The sequence below is a fragment of the Eriocheir sinensis genome, chromosome 50 (assembly GCF_024679095.1).
Source record: "Eriocheir sinensis breed Jianghai 21 chromosome 50, ASM2467909v1, whole genome shotgun sequence".
Lineage (NCBI taxonomy): Eukaryota > Metazoa > Arthropoda > Malacostraca > Decapoda > Varunidae > Eriocheir > Eriocheir sinensis.
The window spans coordinates 6,361,780-6,385,358 of record NC_066558.1 but is presented as its reverse complement, the minus strand read 5'-3'; the positions used below and the strand labels follow the sequence as shown (position 1 = coordinate 6,385,358).

At 41.7% G+C, this 23,579-nt stretch overlaps 2 protein-coding genes across 11 annotated transcripts in view; one reads left to right on the top strand and one right to left on the bottom strand.

Annotated features, from left to right (window-relative positions):
- The window catches only part of LOC126982330 (C-terminal-binding protein-like), a 72,330-nt gene that overhangs the window by 44,821 nt on the left and 3,930 nt on the right, over nt 1-23,579 (bottom strand). For 2 of the 10 annotated variants that reach the window (XM_050834323.1, XM_050834327.1), the window contains exon 1: nt 9,262-9,549. The exons of 2 other annotated variants lie outside the window; for them this stretch is intronic. The gene's annotated coding sequence lies outside the window, so the exon portion shown is untranslated. Of the gene's footprint in view, nt 1-9,261; nt 9,551-23,579 lie in introns of those variants that run through there. 6 more of the 10 variants (XM_050834329.1, XM_050834330.1, XM_050834324.1 and 3 more) reach the window with 5 other exon arrangements.
- On the top strand, nt 11,303-15,219 carry LOC126982331 (uncharacterized). Its single transcript, XM_050834334.1, has 2 exons — nt 11,303-11,838; nt 13,450-15,219. The coding sequence occupies exons 1-2, from the start codon at nt 11,658-11,660 to the stop codon at nt 14,292-14,294; spliced, it is 1,026 nt and encodes a 341-aa protein (XP_050690291.1). The 5' UTR covers nt 11,303-11,657; the 3' UTR covers nt 14,295-15,219.

Below are 23,579 nucleotides of genomic sequence, written 5' to 3'. Positions count from 1 at the left end.
CTTGCAATTCTATAAAAAAAAAAAGCGACTTAACTCCTTTAAAAAGTATAATAAAAAAACACCCAATAGTATTTCTCCTTCTCTCTCTCTCTCTCTCTCTCTCTCAAGGCCAAAATAGCATAGGTCCGTATCCTCTATAAAGACAGAAATAAGCATAGAAAAGAAATAATAATAATAATAAGAGGCGAACAATATATCTCCGTATGACCTCCCTCTCCACCAAGGCCAAAATAGCTTAGGTCCGTATCCTCTATAAAGACAGAAATAAGCATAGAAAAGAAATAATAATAATAATAGAGGCGAACAATATATCTCCGTATGACCTCCCTCTCCACCAAGGCCAAAATAGCTTAGGTTCGTATCCCACTACCCCCCCTGACCAGAAATACGAGATCCAGCACTATATAAAGGTGATCCAGTCCTCCTTCCACCCCTGTAGTATGGTAATCGAATCCTTCCAACCCAATAAAAAGCGATGCGAGTCTGTTACCAATAAATGTTAATAATAATAAACATGACAGCGCCTTCACAACCCCCACTGTTTTATTTTTGGCCAGCCCGTATTTTTAAACGCTCGCTTGATCCCCGTGTGGCCGTATTTTTTATTACGTTATATTTTTGTCACTTTGTATTCCAGGGATGGCGAAGGGTGTTTTTTTTTAACTATGGGGAGGGTTGTAAAAAGCGTGAGGGAAGGAGGGAAGGTTAATGCTTTGAAACGAATGCAAATAATAATAATGATGTTGAATATGATGAAAAACAAACGAATATGATGATGGATAAGATGAAAAAACGTAGGTATGATGATGAATATGATGAAAAACAAATGAAAATGATGGATAAGATGAAAAAACGTAGGTATGATGATGAATATGATGAAAAACAAATGAAAATGATGAATAAGATGAAAAACAAACGAGTATGATGATGGATAAGATGAATATGCGTATGTATAACGATGACTGATGAATATGCGTAAATAGGATAACGGATATGAAAATAACACTACAAAGATGAATATGAAGGAAAACAAACGAATATGATGATGAATAAAATGAAAATGCGTATGTATGATGATGAATATGATGAAAATGCGTAAATAGGATCATGAATACGGTGGAAAAAAACGCCTGTAAAAATGAATATGAAGGAAAGGCAGGAATATGATGATGAATAAGATGAAAAAACGTATATATAAAATGATAGATGTGTTGAATAATTGTGAATATGATGATGGATATGATGAAAAAACGTATAAATGATGGATATGATGACAATACGTAATTAGGATGATGGATGTGATGAAAAACGCATATGATGATGAACATGATATTAACAATGCTGAATATGATGAAATAAAACAAGCAAACACGATGATACAATATGATAAACACAAAGATTGAACAATATGATGAACACAAATAATGAAAACTATGGTATAAAACGCAAATAATGAACAATATGATAAACACAAAGATTGAACAATATGAACACAAATAATGAAAACTATGATATAAAACGCAAATAATGAACAATATGATGAACAAACATAAATGAATAATGAAAAATATCATACAAAAAACATGCATTCAATGAACAACATGATAAACACAAATATAACGACAATAAAAAAGGGAAAATATAGAAAATGATACAAAACGCAAATAATGAACAATATGATAAACAAAGAAATAAATAATGAGAAAATGATACAAAAATCGCGCATACAATGAACAATATGATAAACACAAATATAATGGCAAATAATGCAGAAAAAAATGGTACAAAAACACGAAAATAAGAGAATATCACAAACATGCAGATAACGAGGATTAGCATATATAAAAAAAATGATGAAGATAAACTAAGACGCAAATAAAGATAAATAAAAGATATATACAGATAATAAACGATAAAAACAAATACCAGGTAATAAAACAAAAACAAAAACAGGTCGCAGTACGAGCTTATAATCTAACTAAATCCTGTATATACAAAAATAAATCATAAAAAAGAATTAAAAAATCAAGCTAACTCCATCACCGTGATCTCTTAAATAACAGAACTTGCCTGACACCACAAACCAGACGTTAAATAACAAGAAAATGACCGCTTATAAAATATTTCTCGCCCCCCTTCCCCTTCCCTTCCCCTTCCTGAAAAAATAAGTGTTTGCCAAAGTTTCTAAAATACGGCCAATAATTTATCAAAAAGTTTTAAGAGTTTGTGTTTGAGAGAGAGAGAGAGAGAGAGAGAGAGAGAGAGAGAGAGAGAGAGAGAGAGAGAGAGAGAGAGAGAGATAGATAATATATATAGATAAGAGAATAGAGTAGATAAATAGATAAGTGAGAATAGATAGATAAATAAGAGAATATAGTATAAAGATAGATAAGAGTGTAAGAGAATATAATAGATGGATAGAAGAGGAGAGAGAGAGAGAGAGAGAGAGAGAGAGAGAGAGAGAGAGAGAGAGAGAGAGAGAGAGAGAGTCCTTTGATGTTTGATGAATGAACGGAAACAAATAAAATAAGGAAAAGGATGAAAGACAGGAAAACAAACCAATGAAGAAATAAAGAAACTAAAATCAAGAAAATAAAACAATCGGATGACAACGAAAATATAGAAGGAAAAGAATGTGAAAGAAGAAAAAGAACAAAGAAGGAAAGAAGTGAAAGAAGAAGGGAACACACAAAACAGGAAAAAGGAGAAGGATAAAAGAAAACAAAGAAATATACAAAACGAGAGAAAGAGATTAAGGTAGAAAAAGGAAAATAAGTTAAGCAAGACAGGACACAAAAGGAAGTCACTGAACGAAGGAAGTAAGAAAGGAAACAAACAAAACAAAAGATAAAAGAAAAACAAAGAAAAACATGATAAAACATAAACAAAGAGGTAAAAAAAAATGAAGAGAAGCAAAGTAGGGAATTAACAAACGAGAATAACAATAAAACAAAAGAAAAATAGAAATACAAGACAAAACAAAGTAGAAAAAGAAAACCAAACAAAAAAAATAGCAGATAAGGAAGATAAGCAAACCAGAGCAAGATCAATCGCACTCAAAGAAAAAAAAAAAAGTGCCAGTATCAAAGTAAAAAAAAAAGAACCAACAAGTACGCGCGGGAAACTCACTACCCAAACAAAGGCTCGCTGGCTGGCTGGCTCGCTCGACGTCAACAATGGACAGCGAGACTCGTGACGCCCAAAGAAACTTGTCAACAAACCGAGTTGCAGAAAAGAAACGGTACATGAACAGCAGGAGGAGGAGGAGGGGGGGGAGGTAGAGGAGGAGGAGGAGGAGGTAGAATATGATGATGATGATGATGATGATGATGAAGTAGAAGAAGGAGAAGAAGAAGAAAAGGAGGAGTAGGGAGAGGAAGAAGAAAAAGAAGATGAAGAAAGAAGGAGGAGGAGGAGGAGGAGGTGTAGGGAGAGGAAGAAGAAAAAGATGAAGAAAGGAGAAGGAGGAAGAAGAGGAGGAGGTAGAGGATGAAGAAAAAGAGAGGAAAAAGAAGAAAAGAAAGACGACGAAGAAGAGGAGGAGGAAGAGGAGGGGGAGGAAAAAGAGGAGGAGGAGGATCAGCAGATACGCGAAAAGAAACTTGTCAACAAAGCGAGTTAAAGAGCAGAAACGGTACAGGAGGAGGAGGAGGAGGAAGAGGAGGAGATATGGCATAATTCTGCAGTAGGAGGAGGAGGAGGAGGAGGAGGGAGGAAGGAAGGAGGTAAAGGCAAGGAGGAAAGGAGCGCGCAAGGGAAGGGAGAGGAGGAGAGGGAGAGGGAGGGACTGCAAGAGAGAGAGAGAGAGAGAGAGAGAGAGAGAGAGAGAGAGAGGAGGTACGGCTTGAAAAGTTGGTTGGGTAGATTCCGACTGTTACAAACTCGCTAACTTTATTAATCTTTCCTTAACTTTGTCCACGTTCAGACAAACTCCTCAAATAACTTCGGAGGAGGAGGAGGAGGAGGAAGAGGAAGGGAGGGGGAGGAGGAGGAGGAGGTGAGGGTAAGAGAAAGGAAAGAAGTGTTGGTGAAGAAGGAAGTGGTTTGCTGAGAGAGAGAGAGAGAGAGAGAGAGAGAGAGAGAGAGAGAGAGAGAGAGAGAGAGAGAATTACCACGTGAATCAATTGAGGGAAAGTGACACACACACACGCGCACACACACACACAGACGCTAAAGTAAGGCATTCTCTCTCTCTCTCTCTCTCTCTCTCTCTCTCTCTGCTAAATGTTGTGCGGCGCTAAATTTCGAGTCCGCCAACTTTTGCCAAACTTTTTCAAGCCTCATTTTAAACTATAACCAAATGTGTAATAGTTGCCAAGTTCATGATTGCGAGAGAGAGAGAGAGAGAGAGGAGGGGGAGAGGGGGTTAGGCATATCACATTGTAACTGTATGTCTGTGTGTATCTAACCAGCCGCCTTTCTCTCACCGCCCACCCCCACCTCTCTCTCTCTCTCTCTCTCTCATACTTTCTATCTCGGAGAAAGTCAAAGCAAACAAAGAATTTCTCCCTTCCTAACCTTTTACCTCGCCTGTTGAAGTTTAAAGTAAGAGAGAGAGAGAGAGAGAGAGAGAGAGAGAGAGAGAGAGAGAGAGAGAGAGAGAGAAACACACACACACACACACACACACACACACACACACACACACACACAGGTATCTTCCTACGAACTCTCTCTTTCTCTTCCCGTTGCTTCATCATCATACTACGTGTGTGTGTGTGTGTGTGTGTGTGTGTGTGTGTGTCCCTCAACCCTTTCAACAGGTCACACAAAAAAACATACAAGTCCTTTAAAAAATTAATTAATAAAAAAAACGACACTTTATCACAATAGTCCCCCCTTGTTCCATCCCCCAGAGAGAGAGAGAGAGAGAGAGAGAGAGAGAGAGAGAGAGAGTTACGTCACTGCACGGAGCGGGTCTGAGTCACTTGGATGTCAGTTTCTGAAATTTACTTCCCTCGATGCGATACACTTGATTCTCTTACACTTTTTTTTCTTTTTTTTCCCTCCCGTCTCGCTAAGGAGTGGTGGCGGGTGGCTGTTTTCTTTGTCCTTACGTCTCTCTCTCTCTCTCTCTCTCTCTCTCTGTATATACCTTTATCCTTTCCTTTATTTCTTCTTCCGCTCTCTCTCTCTCTCTCTCTCTCTCTCTCTCTCTCTCTCTCTCTCTCTTCCTTCCTCTCTCTCTCTCTCTCTCTCTCTCTCTCTCTCTCTCTCTCTCTCTCTCTAATTACTTAACAGGTAGTAAAAAACGAACCACCACACTTGTCCACCTGTCTCTCGCGCCACTTAAATCCTAACTTAACGAGAGTGAATATAAAGAAAAATAGTAAAAAGAAAAAAAGTGAAGGTTAGGTAAGGTTCCCAACGCGTCTATTTCTTCTGTACTAACTTTTATACATTTGTTACATGGTTTCGTCTTTTTTTAGGGAGATTTTTGGGGTGAATCCGGGTTTGTTGTTTTGTTTCTTTGTTGTTGACGTTCGTGTAAGCCAGAAATCAACATGGCGTCGCCTGCACCCTTGTTTACGGTAATCAAATGAGGGACTATGTTAGGCACTTCCTCCCTGCTCTCGTTATATTTACACTGAATGGATATAATTGCTCTTAAACTCGTACAAGGCACACACGCACCATTAAAAACACCTACATATGAATTATACTGCATCATCTCGCCACACACACACACACACACACACACACACTGTTGCCAATTCATGTTGCAACTTCACTGTTGGGAAAACGTGACGGAAGTTCTATTCATCTCTCAGCTGTGCTTAGAAGAACTCCCTCCTCCACCTCCCCCCTCTCTCTCTCTCTCTCTGCTCTTCGTTCGCCTCATCATCTTTATTATTCCGCTTGTTCTCTGTACCTTCTTACTGTCATTACTTACGCCATTGTTTTCTTTATTTTGCGTAACTTTCATTCACATATTTAAATCTTTACTCGCACTAATATTGACTTTTATTTCTTTTATTTTCTATCTTTATTACTGCGTATTTTCTTTGTATCTTCTTCCTGTCATTACTTACGCGATTTTCTTTATTTTGCGTAACTTTCATTCACATATTTTGATTTTTACTTTTACTAATATTTTACTTATCTTTATTATTACGTTTATTTTCTTTACTGGGGTAGCTAACATTCGCGTATTTCGATCTTTATTTCTACTACTTTAATGTCTTCACTTATTTCCTCTAATATTTTTTACCTATTTATCTATTTTACTTCCTTATTTCACTCTTTTCTTAATGTTTTCCTTAAGCAAGATAGATTACTCGCCTTCTTTCTAGTCTATATACATATTTTCTTTTCCCTTTTTAACTTTTTTTCCAATAATCTTGTGAGAGAGAGAGAGAGAGAGAGAGAGAGAGAGAGAGAGAGAGAATTACTCATATGACTCTTAGTTCAACGCTGATGTAAACAATAATTCTGGGAAAGGAAATGTCTTCCCAACGGGTTCACAAATAGCTTCCCATTAAAACGTCTACACATTATCCTCTTTAAAGTCACATCCGCCACTACTTGGTATGTTGCAACCTTTCCTAGACTTTTAATATATACTACGTAATATTTTAAGTTGTTGCTTTGTTTGTGTATGTGTTTAAAGTTGTTAGCATAAGGTTTAAATTCGATGTTTGTTTTCATAATGTTCTACTTTGTTTTGTCTTCATGTTGAAATTCGTTGTTTTTTCATGTTTTATTTCGTGTGTTGAAGTTTAATTTCGCTGTTTGTTACCATAATGTTCTAGTTCGTTTGTTTCCATGTTGTAATTCGATGTTTGTTTTCATAAAGCTATAATTTGTTTGTTTTCAATGTTATAATTCGTTGTTTGTTTCATGTTTTCCTTCGTTTGTTTCCATGTTTACGGTCCTTGTTTGTATATGTTTGTGGAGTATGTTTGTTTACATCTGATCGGCAAACCAACACCCCCAGAAATCCTCCTTCGTTTGTGTTTGCCCTCTTTGTCATCGAGGGTTTAATAAATGCCTGAGCGTTGACTAGGTTCAGGATATTGTTTATTTACTTATGATTCTCCCTGTGTGTGTGTGTGTGAGTGTGTGTGTGTGTGTGTGTGTGTGTGTTGTTCGCCTTAGGGCCACCACCACCACCACCCCAACCTCGACTTAAAGCTGATATTCTTAAATAAGGAGTGTGTGTGTGTGTGTGTGTGTGTGTGTGTGTGTCCTGTTTTGAGAGCTTGTGTGTGTGTGTGTGTGTGTGTGTGTGTCCGTGTCCTGTTTTGAATGTGTGTGTGTGTGTGTGTGTGTGTTCTCCCTTCACCTCCTCATCATCACCATCCTCCTCCTCCTCCCACTCTTCCTCCAGGGGTCATCTTCACACAATGACCTTAAGTTGACCCATACCGTTCTCTCTCTCTCTCTCTCTCTCTCTCTCTCTCTCTCTCTCTCTCTCTCTCTCCGCATTCTCTCCTCCCTCACTTCGACCCTCCATTCCTCCTCCACGCCTTCCCTGCTCCTCCTCCTCCTCCTCCTAATATGGCCACGTGCTTTGTCAAATCCAGTGTTGGAGGGCGAGCGAGTAGACTACTGCAAGATATCCTCCTCCTCTTCTTCTTCTCCTCCTCTTCCTCACAGCTATCACTTGTTTTTTCCTTCCTTTCTTTTCATGCGTCATACCATCGTCCTGACTCAATCTTTTCTTTGTTTTTCCTTTCTTCGTTTTTCTTTTTATATTCATTCTGAGATTCGTGTAATTGTTTGTTTCCCACTGTGCCTCTCTCTCTCTCTCTCTCTCTCTCTCTCTCTCTCTCTCCGGTGATGGTATTTCCTTCTCATCACACACACACACACACAAAAAAAAGTAAATAACCACATCCAACATCCAGACACCCATCCATCCACACACACACACACACACACACACAGGAGGTGGTGTATGTATGCGAGCAAGCACGTATGTGTGTGTATATTTATCACCCCGCAACACACCAACACACGCACGCACACACGAAAAAAGAAGTAAATAACCACATTCAACATCCAGACACCCATCCATCCGCGCGCACACACACACACACACACACACACACGAAACTCGTCTAAACCAAACAAAAAATCACACACACTGGAATTAACGGATACAAAAGCTTATGATAAAACTAAAATAAGTAAAAATGAATGCAAACAAACACCTCCACACCTGGGCTCATAACACACACCTGTTAATGAGCCATCAATCACACCATTCACCCCTTGCACACCTGTTTAAAACCACGTGCCGTCAAATACCTTAAAACGGTGATGATTGGGACAAAGGAAATCACCACCACCACCACCACCACCACTATCTTACCCCACCAGCCCGCCGACACACACACACGCACACACACACTACCTTCAACTCCTCACCTCACCTCCAATCACACCCTCAGGTAACCTCTATTAACTTCTCTCCTCTCTCCAGGTGTCCACTAATTCAGGTAAGGTAAGGAGGAAAGGTTAGGGCAAGGAGATGCAGGGAGGGGCGGGAGGCCAGGGGAGGGAGGACAAATTTTAAATATTTCCCTTCAAGTGTGTATATCTGTATGGCAACACTTCATACGCACTTCAGTGTTGCCACCACCCCCGCTACTGGCACCCTCTTTAACTTTCTCCTTCCTTTCTCCCTTACAATCTTCCCGCCTCTAATTTATCTCTTCCTGCTTCCCTCTGTTCCTGCTTCCTCCATCTCCCTCCTCCTCCTCCTCCTCGCACGGCAAACACGAAATAAAAATAATATAAAAACTTGGGTAAATTTCGCCACTTGATGTCTGCAGAGCGCCAAGACAGGCGTAACCCTCTCCGCAGGAATGACGAGTCGGGGAAATTTACTTTTTTATTATATTAACATTATTCTGGCTTTCCATGATTGCCTCAGCGCGGGGGACGAGGAGCATGAGAAGAATGACTACTGGCATGCTGGGTTAAGAGGTCAAGAAGGTGATGGATGCGGTGATAGTGAAGGAGAAAGGGTGGAGATGGTGATGATGATGGTGAATTCTTATTACGCAAGGGTTTAAACGCTTTAGTAATGATACAATGCCTCAAGAAACTCAGTAATATACATATGAGTACACTGGGGTCCTTTCAATGCCCAGGGCTTGTGAGTTTGGGGTGTTCCTACCTTACCAGCAACACTCGTGGGGCCGCAACACAGTACAACACTCACGAGGTTATGTCTCACCACCACCATCACCACCACAAGCCTCATCACACCACGCTCACCACCTTAACACCACAACAAGTAAAATATATCACCTTTAAAGCATCTAGGTCAGCCAACAACACCGCTGGCTTAATATTCCTCACTTTTCAGCCGTGTGCCGCCCGTCGCGTGTGTTTCTTCGATCCACTCAACACAAATCGAACACTTGCTATGAGGGTAAATCCTGTGTGGGTTTTGCGTTCCGTTGAAATGGCGTAAACAAAACACCTTTTTTAACAGCCTGACACGGCGAGAGGCACAGCGGAGCCCCGTCCTCACAGCTCACAGCCACAACACTGAACTAAAGTCCCCTGTAACCAGCCAAGCATTGAACACACACACGAACACACTCACTCACACACAGACGCACACACACACGTACACACACACACACCGAGCAGGGTACGCGGCCTCTGTCGAAATTTACATCCGCGTTATTTATTTATCCTCCGTCAATCATACATGAAAATACGATAAAAAGTTTAGGAATGTATGAAGAAGTGTAGTTTGGGGTCCATGAATGGTTTAGACGGCTGGTTAAAGGTGTTTCTGGGGTTTAAATAAATACGTGGGGTTTTGGCAACACTGCTGGAAATCGACTCTTGGCAACTCACAGCTCGCTTCGCTCTAGCCGAAGAAAAAAAAATGAGAGGGAGGGAGAGGGAGAGAGAGAGAGGGAAAGAAAAAAAGAATAAGACCTTGTAACCTCCGTGTGTGTGTGTGCGTCCGTCTGTCTGTCTGTCTCTCCCTCGCAAGACACACGTAAAAATGATAAATTATAAGCTCGTATCCCCTCCGTTGTTTTTCGCTGTGACATCAAGATCAAGCGGCTTACAATAAAAGATGGACAGGTTCGGGACGGAATATTTCATTGCTATCTTTTATTTAGCCCTCCACCTGCCAGCGCCCGTGTCCTCCCCTCGGCTTAACAATATTTCTCCCCCAGAACTGAAAAAAACTGACCCACGTGACCAGCAGGAGAGAAAGAGAAGTAAAAAAAAGAATGAATAAATAAAGGGAACTCAAAGATAACGTCCGTGTTTTTGAATTCTACGTGGATAGGACCTCGGTAAAGCGTCCCCTGCCTCGGCCTTTCCTTCCTCCCCCTTCTGGTTCTCTTCCTCCTCCTCCTCCTCTTCCTCCTCCTCCTTCCCGGCCTTGGCTTTCCTCCCTTTCGCCGCCACTTACGACACTTACAAGCCGTGTGTTAAGTGTAAAGTTAAGGCCGCTCACCACCAGGAAAGCTCACTCCATTGCGCAAAAATACCTAGATTGCGACTTGCTTCCCGACCTCACGACATCCAACTGGGAAATTTACTGATGCCACACAGTTACTAATTTGACATTTATTCCGTTTACCGCCACCCCGTCCACCCCAGCCATTTCTAACCACACCACGATACTTCCACGACTAATTAACGATACTTGCGTGAATATGAAGGCGATAGAAGCGTTATTAAGGGATGCGGTTTAATTGGGTGCATAAATTCGCCCTCCGATGTTTTCCTGTTGCGCGGATGATAGTGGAATGGCAAGTGGTGATAATTATGAGTTAAATTCTATTGATATTTATGCTTCTTCCTCTATTATCTCTACTTCCACGCCTGGCTCAAGTTAGGGAGAGAGAGAGAGAGAGAGAGAGAGAGAGAGAGAGAGAGAGAGAGAGAGAGAGAGGAATGAAATAAAGAAGGTTGAAGGGAAAGTATGTGTGTGTGTGTGTGTGTGTGTGTGTGTGTGTGTGTGTGTCATCATGATTCTGTTAAACTTCTTATACATACATACATACATACATACGCACATACATATACATACGTTCACGATTATTATTATAAGTATCAATCTAGTCTGTAACCTCTCTCTCTCTCTCTCTCTCTCTCTCTCTCTCTCTCTCTCTCTCTCTCTATGACGAAAATGAATGCAGATTGACAGAAAGAGAAGATCACTGAGAGAGAGAGAGAGAGAGAGAGAGAGAGAGAGAGAGAGAGAGACCAGACAGGTTGCGAGGATGCCCTGGCTACTGACCCCTCTCTCTCTCTCTCTCTCTCTCTCTCTCTCTCTCTCTCTCTCTCTTGCCGCATCGTCGCCGGAGGGTCAAACGAACATCACACATAAACAAATTAACTGAACAGACGAACGAGAATCAACGACAACAACAATAAGAAGATAGAGAAGAAGAAGAAGAAGAAGAAGAAGAAGAATAGTAATGGTAGCAGCAAGACTATCCAGAGAGTATCAATATTGAAGTGTATTGGAGCGGTCACTAGTCGCTTGTCGCTGGGCCGCCGCGCGACTCCACCCTTCCCTTCCCGTCGCGCGTTTGCTTCTGAAGTCGCGTCTCATTGGCTGCCGCGGTATGTGACGCACGCCAATCAGAGGGCAACCTGTGTGACCGCTGCACGTGTGAGCCTGAGGGTGGAGACGGAAGGAACACCGCAACACTCAGTCGAGGATGCAGCACGAAATGGAAGAGCTGGACTGTGACCGTTTTGACACCGAACTGTTGATTGATGAAGTGAAGAAACGTCCAGCGCTTTGGGACGTGACGTGTGTGGAATACAAGGAAAGAGCCGCCAAGAGAAGGTGTTGGGAGGAGCTGGAGGAAGTATTCTGCCGCGCCGGGGACACAATGGGTGAGTGAACTGAACAAAACTTTACTTTTTATCTTATATTTACAATCTTTCTGGATAATGTTAACCTGCATTTCACTAGGCTTAACTTTTCTTATCTAGTTATACAATCCTATTTAATAATGCTATCCTAGATTTCACTATATTTTCTATCTTAACATATTTATGTCATTTTACAATCTTAGTAAATAATGTTGTCCTACATTGTAATATATGTTTTTTTAGCTTGATAACTCTTTTCTTACTTTACAATCATCCTAGTCTATAACGTTATCCTGCATCTCAGTATACTTTTCAGCTCACCAACATTTTTTTTCTTATCAAATAATCATCCTAGTAAATAATGTTATCCTGCATTGCACTTTACTTTTCATCTTTCCTTACAAAATCATATTATCCTGCTATTCAACTCTGCGTATTAATCTCTAGCGGAGGTCATGCATGCCTTCTCTTGGCACATTCCCTCGAGCTGGCCTACCAATGGTGCTTCAAAGAGTATCTTCACACCTACATCCATCTCGTGCCGTTAATTATGCAGTGTGTAGCGTCAGCCTCGTAAAGCCACGCCGTTGGTCGCTTGGTACAGTGGGTGTGATGGACAGCATCGATTCAGTTTCCGGTCGCGGCGTTTAAACACGCGTGATCGCTCACACGAGGTGATTCCCGTCGCGGTCATTCAACGACAGGGAGGGAAGAAGAAGGGCCACGTGGAGTGACAGCACGGGGAGGTGTTTACACCTCTGCCCTGCCCTTAGGCGACAGGGGACAGAAATGACGGTGTGCCGCGCGCTGTCTGTTTTCAACCTTACCGTCGAGACGACCCTTTATAAGCCTGTTCTTCAAAGCTAAATATTTTGACGTTCCTTGTGGGTATGCGTTTTTTTTTTTTGTGTGTGTGTGTGTGTGTTAGAGAAAACACAATATATTTGGGTTGATAAATTGATAATTCACATCTGTTTAATGTTTATATTTTCCCCGTTAATGCTGATATAAGGAAGACCTGTCGTTTTTTTCCTCTTTCCACGGATTTCTGTCAACCAACAAGCTCCAAGAACGATGAGTCGCGTCTTGAGCTTCATCCAGACACTCAGAGAATATACTAATCTTGTTAGCCAGTACACCAAAGGTACTTTCAATATGCTCCGGACATTCTATAATAAGACTTTTTTTCATATATGCCTGATGTCTTTCACTGTAGGGTCTCATGATGTGTTCCATAACTCCAAGTGCTTTTCAAAACCCTTTGCGATTTTCTCCCATTTCTGTTTTCTCATTTCTGGCAATAAATCGTCTTCATTTTTTTTTTTAAATGCCTGCACATACTTGCTGCAGTATGCTTTGAATGGTAGATTTTTCAAGCTTGTGTCCATAATGCAAATCAGTAACAGATCAACCCGTGGCCAAGTACCTGAAATTATACAAGAAATACATAAAATTTGTTTTAGATTAAATATTTGACATTTCCGCATTCTCTACGGGTCATATCTTCATACGGTAGACGTTTGTCACATCAGACGCGAACACACACACACACACACACACATACACACACACACGTATAGTACAAGATAAAGGTTGACATACTTCTAACATTAATATTTTTTTCATTTTCAGCTTCGAGTTTGAGTTTGCAAAAGAAGTGGAAAAATTTACGAGACTGTTACGCAAGAGAGTTGAAGAAACAGAAGACGCTCCCATCAGGGAAGAAAGCAAGACGCTATGTCTACTTCAGGAGGCTGCACTTCTTGGAAAATCACGTCTCGAAGAAGGAAAGGACCAGGAGTCTTGACAAGGATACAACAGGAGATGAGGCCTCGTGCGATGAAGACAAAGATGTGACAGGAGAACCCTGTTTGACTGGAACCACACCATCAACATTGAGGAGATTGATGCCAAAGCTAGTTGAGAAGCATTCTGAGCCTATTGTGGAAAGTAGTTTATCGGCAAGACGAAAGGAGGTAGAAAATAGTTTATTGGCAAGACGAAAGGAGGGAGAGAAGTGGAATGATGATGATGATGACAAACTCTTTTGTTTATCCCTATATGCAGAACTGAAGAAAGTGCCTGAAAACTCTCGGTTAAGGACCAAAATCGACTTATTAAATGTACTTCAGCATGCACAGACATTAGCAGCCTCCCATTCCACACAGCACGCCCACCACCCACCCTCCCACAGCCAACTATACAGTACAGATTCCTCAGGACACACTTGTCAAACATCATCACATTTTCAAGTCCTGCCATCAACTCCATCCCCAGTTGTTACAAGCTCGTTTCCTGAAACACAACCAATCCACCAAGTAGACTGCGACATGAAACCATACGCCAGCACCTCAGGTTACAGTGGCAACACATGGACACGACCTTCAGAATTCGATCCACTCCAAATCACTCCTTCACCAGGAACTGCAAGTCCAGTCTCTGATACAGAATCTAAATTTTTTGAAGTGATGGAGTAGTTTCGTGACAGAAATAAAAGGCTTGGTAAGTGTGTCAGGTAAATGTTATCTCAGTGGAGGATGTACTTGTGTTGTTTAACCGAATATCAATCACAGAATCATTGTGCACAACAATAAAGGACTCACCTTCATGTTATGATGAGTTTTTCTCCTGGAGTAACACAGCCCCTCTCCATGGTGCGTGTTGAAGATACACGTCATCTTGAATTTGTGCAGCAGATCGTCCATTGATTTGATTGACATTCTCAGTAGCTGAAGAATTTGGGTTCATAATCTCGCAACTTGGGATACAATGTTCTAACTATGCCATGGGTAAGCCTGCCATGAAAAAAAGGGTGAATCCTAAGTCTCTGTCTTTCCCTCCAACGACGATACAACAACCATGCATATGCTGCCTCTTCCACATCCCAGCTAGTCAGCCAGGCAGCCAGAGAGAGAGAGACACATGCTTGACAAGTATGGGTAAGGTTGAAGGTATACGCCTCGGTGCTCATCTCCGTCGCATTGACCCTTGAGACTGGTAGGTAAAAGCCCATTGACCCGAGACACAGGGCCAGTGTGACATCCGGGTTACCACAATTTACCTTCCCCAAGTTTCCCCAGGTACCCATTTATCGACAAACTCGAGAGGAATGATAAACAGCCGGGTGAGCTACACACCAACTGCCCTGGACAAGATTCGAACCTGAGCCTGTAGCTAGAAATCCCAACCACTACACCACGGAGGCGGACAAACGCCGCGGCTGAAAACGCCTTGTGTGGACGGTCGCACATGTTTACCGCGACAGAAAACGCCTCGTGTGAACATAGCCTTATTAGGGCTAATAAAAGACGGAGGAAGAGGAGTACTCAACACTCGAGCCTGACAGACGTGAGGGCGTATCTCTCGCAACCTTTCCTATCTTATCTTAAAAGCGATGTTCCATTCGGGGCATATCAGTCCATTCCTTTAGCCTAATCACCAGCTCACACACACTGTTCGCCTATCGCACACATGACGCTGTGAGGCATGTTGGGCCCCCAGCCTGCCATCACATGTTCCTTACTAAATAGATAATACTTGTTTTGGACTGGATTACTACGACTAAACATTTCGATAAACGGAAATAGGCTATATAGTTACGTGTGTTTGTGTTTGACGTCCCGTGTGTGTGTGTGTGTGTGTGTGTGTGTGTGTGTGTGTGTGTGTGTGTTACCTAATCATATATTTACAGGATTAATTCAAGCTCATAATGTACTGTCTTACGAAACTACTTCATGGTAATTTCTTTTTTAACTGAGTAGGTTTTTTTTTTAATAACTTGTTGGTAAGTCGTTTCTGCGGTGTGTGTGTGTGTGTGTGTGTGTTAAATACAAACTATATGCTTTCTTTTTAGGATAAACATGAAAAAAAAGATGAGTACACTTATAACTGGACCCAAATACGCTTCTCAGTCTTTCTAGGTGTATGTGTGTGTGTGTGTGTGTGTGTGTGTGTGTGTGTGTTGAATACAAATTATATGCTTTCTTTTTAGGATAAACATGAAAAAAAGGTGAGTACACTTATAACTGGACCCAAATACGCTTCTCAGTCTTTCTAGGTGTGTGTATGTGTGTGTGTGTGTGTGTGTGTTGAATACAAATTATATGCTTTCTTTTTAGGATAAACATGAAAAAGATGAGTACCCTAATCTATAACTGGACCCAAATACGCTTCTCAGACTTTCTAGGATAACTAAAAGCAACTTAAACTAAGCTCATACGTTTATCATGCTAGTTTAACAAAGCTTCTGCCCCGTGAACGTGAAAAAACACTCATGAAAACCAAACTAATCACCTTTGTGGCCTTTGAAAATATTTGTTGTGAGAGCCAATAGCTTCTGGGAACACGGGCCATTGTTACTGAGGAACCTTTTCACTTGCCGAGCCGCTGCGCCGCCATGCGTGAAGGGAGTGCACTGATGGGCAGGCAAGAATGGCAACTAATGATCCCGTAACACACATGGGCGTAATCACTCCCCTACCTCACCACAGTGTTTGGAAGGAGGCACACTCACCCCAATCCTCAGGAGCCACTCAAGGCGCCCCTTAACACCACAGGGTCTGGATGCTTGAAGGTTGGTATTATAAAACACTTTCGCTTCAAAACATCAGCTATTTTTAAAGGTCAAAGAGGGGATCAGTTGGGTTCTAATGAGTGTTTCTTTAGGTTCACGGTACAGAGGAAGGGTCATACAACTACTCCTGTAAATGCCCGCGACTCCTACGAAAGCCTTGTCAAATATGTGTTCTTGGGCGGCGAAATGTCTTTTAATGCGACCCTCTAGTGTTTAGCGTCCTTCCGCGAGGCACTCCTGGGCAGACCCGACCTTCGCGGCACCTCTCAGCAGCGTGAAGGTGCTTACGTCATTGCACCTGACCTTCCTCCACTCCTCTGATGTCCAGTGATGGCAGGTCTTGCGGAAGTTGACCCCTTTCTTCCCTGGCCTCGGTGAGAAGAGGTTCATTCGCAGCTTGTTGAGTTGGTAAATAAAGATCCTTCTGGAGACGATACCTTAGCTCCATAATCTCAATTTCGAGGCTCATAAACCAATATTTGATAAGGCTTTCGCAGAGCTTGGGGGTATTTCCATGGGTGGTTTTATAAGCATGTTGTTAGTTTGGCAAGGCATTTGTACCAAGAACGTGAAAAAACACTCAATAGAACCCGACTAATCTCCTTAATGGCCTCTGGAAATAGCTGAGAGCCGAAAGGGTCTGAGATACGGGCCGATTAGTTCTGACCGCCACGTTCTTGAGGGGATCCGATGCTTCCTCTTCAACGTGGCAACTGTTATGGTACGATCAAACACCACTGCGCGCCTGAGAAGCTTGTCTGTTCTTGGTGAAGTCTTCCAAAGTCCACAAAAGCCCTGTCTGTTCTTGGCGAAGTCTTCCAAAGTCCACAAAAGCCCTGTCTGTTCTTGGTGAAGTCTTCCAAAGTCCACAAAAGCCCTGTCTGTTCTTGGTGAAGTCTTCCAAAGTCCACAAAAGCCCTGTCTGTTCTTGGTGAAGTCTTCCTAAGTCCACAAAAGCCCTGTCTGTTCTTGGTGAAGTCTTCCTAAGTCCACAAAAGCCCTGTCTGTTCTTGGTGAAGTCTTCCTAAGTCCACAAAAGCCCTGTCTGTTCTTGGTGAAGTCTTCCTAAGTCCACAAAAGCCCTGTCTGTTCTTGGCGAAGTCTTCCTAAGTCTATTTTCTCTCCGCTGCGGCGTCTGGGGGTAAGGAAGTGGCAGCGTGTTGCAGGTCGTGGACGGAGTGCTTGGTAACATCCAGTCAGCGGTTATACATATCACAGACGTCACCGTTTCTCCCAGAGTTAAAGCACGGGACTTTTCTTGCAGTGACAGCTTCTTGCGACCCCTTCTGTGCAGTCCGGGGGGTGGAGTTGATGCCTCTGGGAATGCGTGTACGAATTAGGGGTATTAAGGAACCTCTCTATGTTGTCTGGGTGGAGTTGATGGTTCTAGAAATGGGTGAATGAGTGAAGGGTATAAATGAACCTATCTATGAAATCTAAGTGGAGTTGATGGCTCTAGAAATGGGTGAATGAGTGAGGGGTATAAATGAACCTCTCTATGAAATCTGAGTGGAGTTGATGACTCTAGAAATGGGTGAATGAGTGAAGGGTATAAAAGAACCTATCTGTAGTCTGGGTGGAGTTGATGGTTCTAGAAATGGGTGAAGGGTATAAAAGAACCTCTCTATGAAATCTGAGTGGAGTTGATGGCTCTGGAAATGGGTGAACGAGTGAAGGGTATAAAAGCACCTCTATGAAATCTGAGTGGAGTTGATGGTTCTCGAAGCGGGTGTACGGAAGAGGATGGTAAAAGAACCTCTATATGCAAGCTCGAGGTTGTTAGACGAACCGAAAATGTTTGTCTGGGGTCTGTGCAGCTTAGGGAATGGAGTTAATACTGGCTCTTGCATACGTTTCAGAGCTTACACGCCCACATTAGATAAGTCTTTCGTAGAAGTCGCTGTGGGTATTTGCATGGGTAGTTTTATGAGCCTAATGATAGTTTAACAAGGCCTCTGCACCGTGAATATGAAAAGATATGTTGTGAGTGCTGTAAACGTTTGAGAATATGAGCTTAAAACATTTCTCTGGGATAAACAATGAACGTTAAACTGTATTACACGGGAGAGGTGACGAGACGCAACATTCCCTCACGATAAACAGACAGACGACGGCTAAATATATTCCGTGAACTTGGCAAGACTAAATGGCGTGGGAAATGCATTCGTATCTCCTGCCTGTCTGTATGTATGTATGTATGTAGGTATGTGTATGTATGTCGATATGCATTCTCTCTCTCTCTCTCTCTCTCTCTCTCTCTCTCTCTCTCTCTCTCTCTCTCTCTCTCTCTCTCTCTCTCTCTCGTCTTCCGCTAAGCAAAGTGTGTCTTCCCAGCTTTTTTTTCTTCCTTTTTTTTTTTTACTTACGCAGTGGGAACTTGAATAGCACAGCGGCGATGGCGTCAGCAGTGTTGGTGAGAGAGAGAGAGAGAGAGAGAGAGAGAGGCGGAAGTGTGTCGAAACATGACGTAAAATTCGAGAAAAATAAGAGATAATATGAAAGAGATATGACAAGCAACAACAATAATAATAATAATAATAATAATAATAATAATAGTAGTAGTAGTAGTAGTTGTTGTAATATTTGTAGTAGTAGTCTTAACACCGCCACTACCACAACTACTACTACTACTACTACTACTACTACTACTACTACTACTACCACTAACAACAACAACAATAATCATAATAATACCAATAGCAACAACACTTATATCCAATCTTCCAGCAGCTTTACACAAGGTCTATAACATATTGCTGCAGAAGCCAAGATAATTTCAAGGCTGCGATAATAGAGCTATAAATATCCGGGTCTCCTCGTGTGTCTTATTGTCATATACACAAAGGAGGGGAAAAGGCGAGAAGAGGAAGAAAGAACGATATAGCTAAAACACGTGACGTTAAGAGAGGAGAGGAAGATGATGAGGAAAGGTAAGAAACAATAGACGAAAAGGTGAGGAAACGAGCGTAAAAGAAGTGAGAATCAAAGAGGAAAGAGAGATTTAGAGAAGAGAAAAGAAAGAACGATATAGCTAATACACGTGAGGTTAAGAGAGGAGAGGAAGATGATGAGGAAAGGTAAGAAACAATAGACGAAAAGGTGAGGAAACGAGCGTAAAAGAAGTGAGAATCAAAGAGGAAAGAGAGATTTAGAGAAGTTTAAAAGAAAGAACGATATAACTAATACACGTGAGGTTGAGAGAGGAGAGGAAGATGATGAAGAAAGGTAAGAAACAATAGACGAAAAGGTGAGGAAACGAGAATAAAAGGAGAATCAAAGAGGAAAGAGATAGATTTAGAGAAAAGAAAGAACGATTGAGCTAAAACACTTGACGTCATAAAAGATGTTGCGAGAGGAGTGGAAGATGATGAGGAAAGATAAACAATAGACGAAAAGGTGAAGAAACGAGAATAAAAGAAGTGAGAATCAGAGGAAAGACAGATTTAGAGAAAAGAAAGAACGATTGAGCTAAAACACATGACAAGATGAAAGTTGAAAGATGGAAGGAGACGGAGGAGGAGGAAAGTAATCAAGGATATAAAGAAGAAACAGAAGAAAATGTGAAAAAAAACGAGAAGCGAGGATCGGAAAGAAAGATAGACATAGAAAAATGAAAGAAAGATAAAAAAACGACACTACAGAAAGAAGAATAGAAGATGGTGAAGGAAGTAAAGAAGAAAAGGAAGAAATATATCAGATTGAGTGAAAAAAGATGAAAGAAAAGAATTAGACCAGAAAGCAAGATGAAGAAAAAGAAAAGACGAATACAGGGAAAGGAAAAAAAAATAACGAGTGCAAGAGATAAAAAAGAATAGAAAGATGGATGAGGAAGAAATGGAAGAAGAAAAGAGAAGAAAAAAGCGAAAAATAAAGAAACGAGGATCAATAAGGAAAGATAGACATAGAAAAATAAAAAGACAAGTGTAAAAAAACGAAAAGGGAAAGAAATAGATGAATGAAAAAGGATTGAGGAGAAAGGTAAATCGATGAAGAATAGGGACGATTAAAAGAAGAAACGAGGATCAAAAAGTAAAGAAAGAACAATGGAATAAGATAGAGGAAAAAAGTAGGTAGGTAAAGAATAAAGAAGAAAATAGTGAAAAAAACGAGAACTAAAAATACGATAAAAAAAGGAAAGGAAGATGAATAATTGAAAGAAAGATGAATGGAAAAATATAAAAAAGAAAAGAAAACGAAATAACAAGGGAAAGAATGAACTAAAGAAATTAAATACAAAAACAAAACAAATATAGAAGCAATGAGGAAGCAAGACAATTGATGAGGCACAGAGGACAAAAAAAAATAAGAAAGAAAATATCTTTAAATAAAAAGAAATACAGAAAAAGACGAAGAAATAAAGGAGGAAAGATTGAGAGAAAATCGGAAAAAATCATGCGAGGTGAAGAAAACAGGAAACATTTATAAGAAAGACAATAATGATATCACGTGAGGGAGGAGAAAGAGATAAATAATAAAAAAAAGAAGTAGAAAGAAACTTATAAATAATGATAATATATACAGCCCTTGTGATGCCAGTCAAGCGAACAACTAGACGAAAAACAAACGGACGAGCCCATGAACTTTGTGATATCAGTCAGGCGAGCGACTAACGCAAACAAATGAACGTATAAATAAAGAGGTAAATAAATAAACTTACGAGGAGTGTAGCGGACGGCTGGTGCTAAAAATACTCCTACTTTAGACGCCATTAAAAAAGCAAGAGGATAAATAATAATAATGAAGAGGAGAATGATTATGGTGTAAATTTCCCCATAATTAGTCAATCAGTCAAATGAGCAGCTAAATAACAATAATAATACTGATGATGGTGATGATGATGTATATTCCACGAGCTAAATAACCAAAATAACACAAATAACAGTAATAATGATGTTGATGGCGGTAATGATGCAGATTCCACCATGGTCAGTCAGTCAATCAGTCAAACGAGCAACTATTCAAAACACGATAACTCCTGTACTCATAAAACTTTCCCGGTGTGTGTGAGAGAGAGAGAGAGAGAGAGAGAGAGAGAGAGAGAGGACACACAAAGGGATCATGTGAAGCCTCATTATCCGTATGCAGAAAGACGCAACAACAACCTCTCTCTCTCTCTCTCTCTCTCTCTCCCTCTCTAGGCGGGGTGGAGGAATGCTGTGGCGGCGGGATATGGCGAGGTGTGGCAAGGCGGTGGTGGTGGCGGCGGCGGTGGTGGTGGTTGAGTCGCCATCATCCCTCCCTCCTACGCGATGCATTTTTCTTAATTGTTCGTCCGGGAGTCAGAAAGCCGTGCCTATCGCTCTATTAGAAGACAACGGCCTCCCGCACCAGCACCCGCACCGCCATTACCACACACACACACGCACGCACACACACTCTCTCACACGTACACACACACACACACACACACAGGGGTCGGTGGTGTCAGCTGCCCATCCGTGTTTAACTCATCTCCTTCGTCTGTTGAATAAATGAATAACTTAATGGATAATTGTGTGTATATGTATTGCTAAGTAGAATAAACCCTCATTTGATTACGTATGCGTGTGTGTGTGTGTGTGTGTGTGTGTGTGTGTGTGTGCTATTTTACCATCTTAAAACCGAATAATAAAGCAGATCAATTTATATAAGTATGTGTAGGTTTTGTTTCGGTTTAATTATGGCTCGCTACGAAAGAATACATATTTCACCAACATCCCTTTCGTAATATCCTTTTGTTTTCTCTCCTTTCACTTTCCCTGCCGCATTGATTATCTCTGCATCATCGTGTGTAGCATCACCACCATCAATAATACTGCTAATCATCATCATCATCGTCATTGTCAGCGGCTCAAGATCAAGCGAGCGACTATGTTTCGTGGCGAGCAAGTCACGGCGATCAAACTTCAACTATTCCGCTCCATTAGAATGCTGAAGTGAATGGCGGAGCTGAGTTATTCTGGGAACCCTAGACTTCCCTCCTCCAAGCCTCCCTCCTCTCCCTCTCCCTCTCGGTTTCTCTCTCCCTCCTCCGTGCCTTCCTCCCTCTCTCCCTCCCGCCCTACCTCGTTCTCTCGCTTCGTCTCCTTCCTCTCTCTCCTCTCCCTCCTCCCCCGCGGACTATACCTCTTACATCCATGCCTCTCCCTCCCTCCCGGTACTACCTCGCTTCCCTCCTCCTCCTCCTCCTCGTCTCCCTCTCGTCCTCTCCCTCCTCCTCGTCTCCTCCTCCTCCTGTCTCCCCCGCGCCGCTACCGCCGCCGCCATGCTCACACATCTGGCAACACTGCCTCCGCGGAGCTGAAATTGGCGGGAAAAATATTGCTCGCTTCCCACACTCCCTTTCCGCGGCGAGGAGAGAGAGAGAGAGAGAGAGAGAGAGAGAGAGAGAGGAGGGGGGGGGGGAGAGATAACTTATACATACAACTTCCCGTCCAGCTCAGCTTCAATATAAAGTTACGCGTCGCCCACTGGTTAATTCCTAATAGAACGTCGTAACGAGCTGTCTCCTTTATGGGCGAACCTCAAAACAGAGAATGTATGAGAGGTGATTTAACACGTAACTTCCCTTCCACTTGAATACAGAGTTGTGTCGAAGATTTAACTCGGAGAACATCAAGAACACTATAACAAGACCGTAAGAGAATGAGAATGCGAACCTCACAATAGGAAAAGAATGTACGAGATGATTATGCACGTAACTTCTCTTCCCAACTGAATATAAAGTTATGCCAAAGACTGAACTCCTAAAAGAACATAGAGAACATCATAACATGCACTTTCCTTCACTGGCGAACCTCAAAACAGAGAAACCGAGGATGTATGAGAGATGATATTACACGAAACTTTCCTTCCTCTTGCACATAAAGTCACATTGAAGAGTTAACCAAAAAAAACATCAGGAACTAGACCGTAAAAGGAAGAAAATGTATGAGAGATGATTTTATATGTAACTTCCCTTCCCATTTGAATATAAAGTCGTGTCGAAGAGTTAGCTCCTAAAAGAACATTCAAAACACCCTAACAGGCAAAACCTTAATTCCTTTAGGGACGCATCACAGCAGCAGGAGCGGCGGAAGGTCAATTAATATTCAGTTACCGGGGAAGGGAAGGGAAGGGAGAGGAGGGAGGGATTACAGAAGGCAAAAATAAAACAAGAGGCGCCATTATCCCTGTAATTACCGAGGCATTATGGGAAATTAATCCGTCA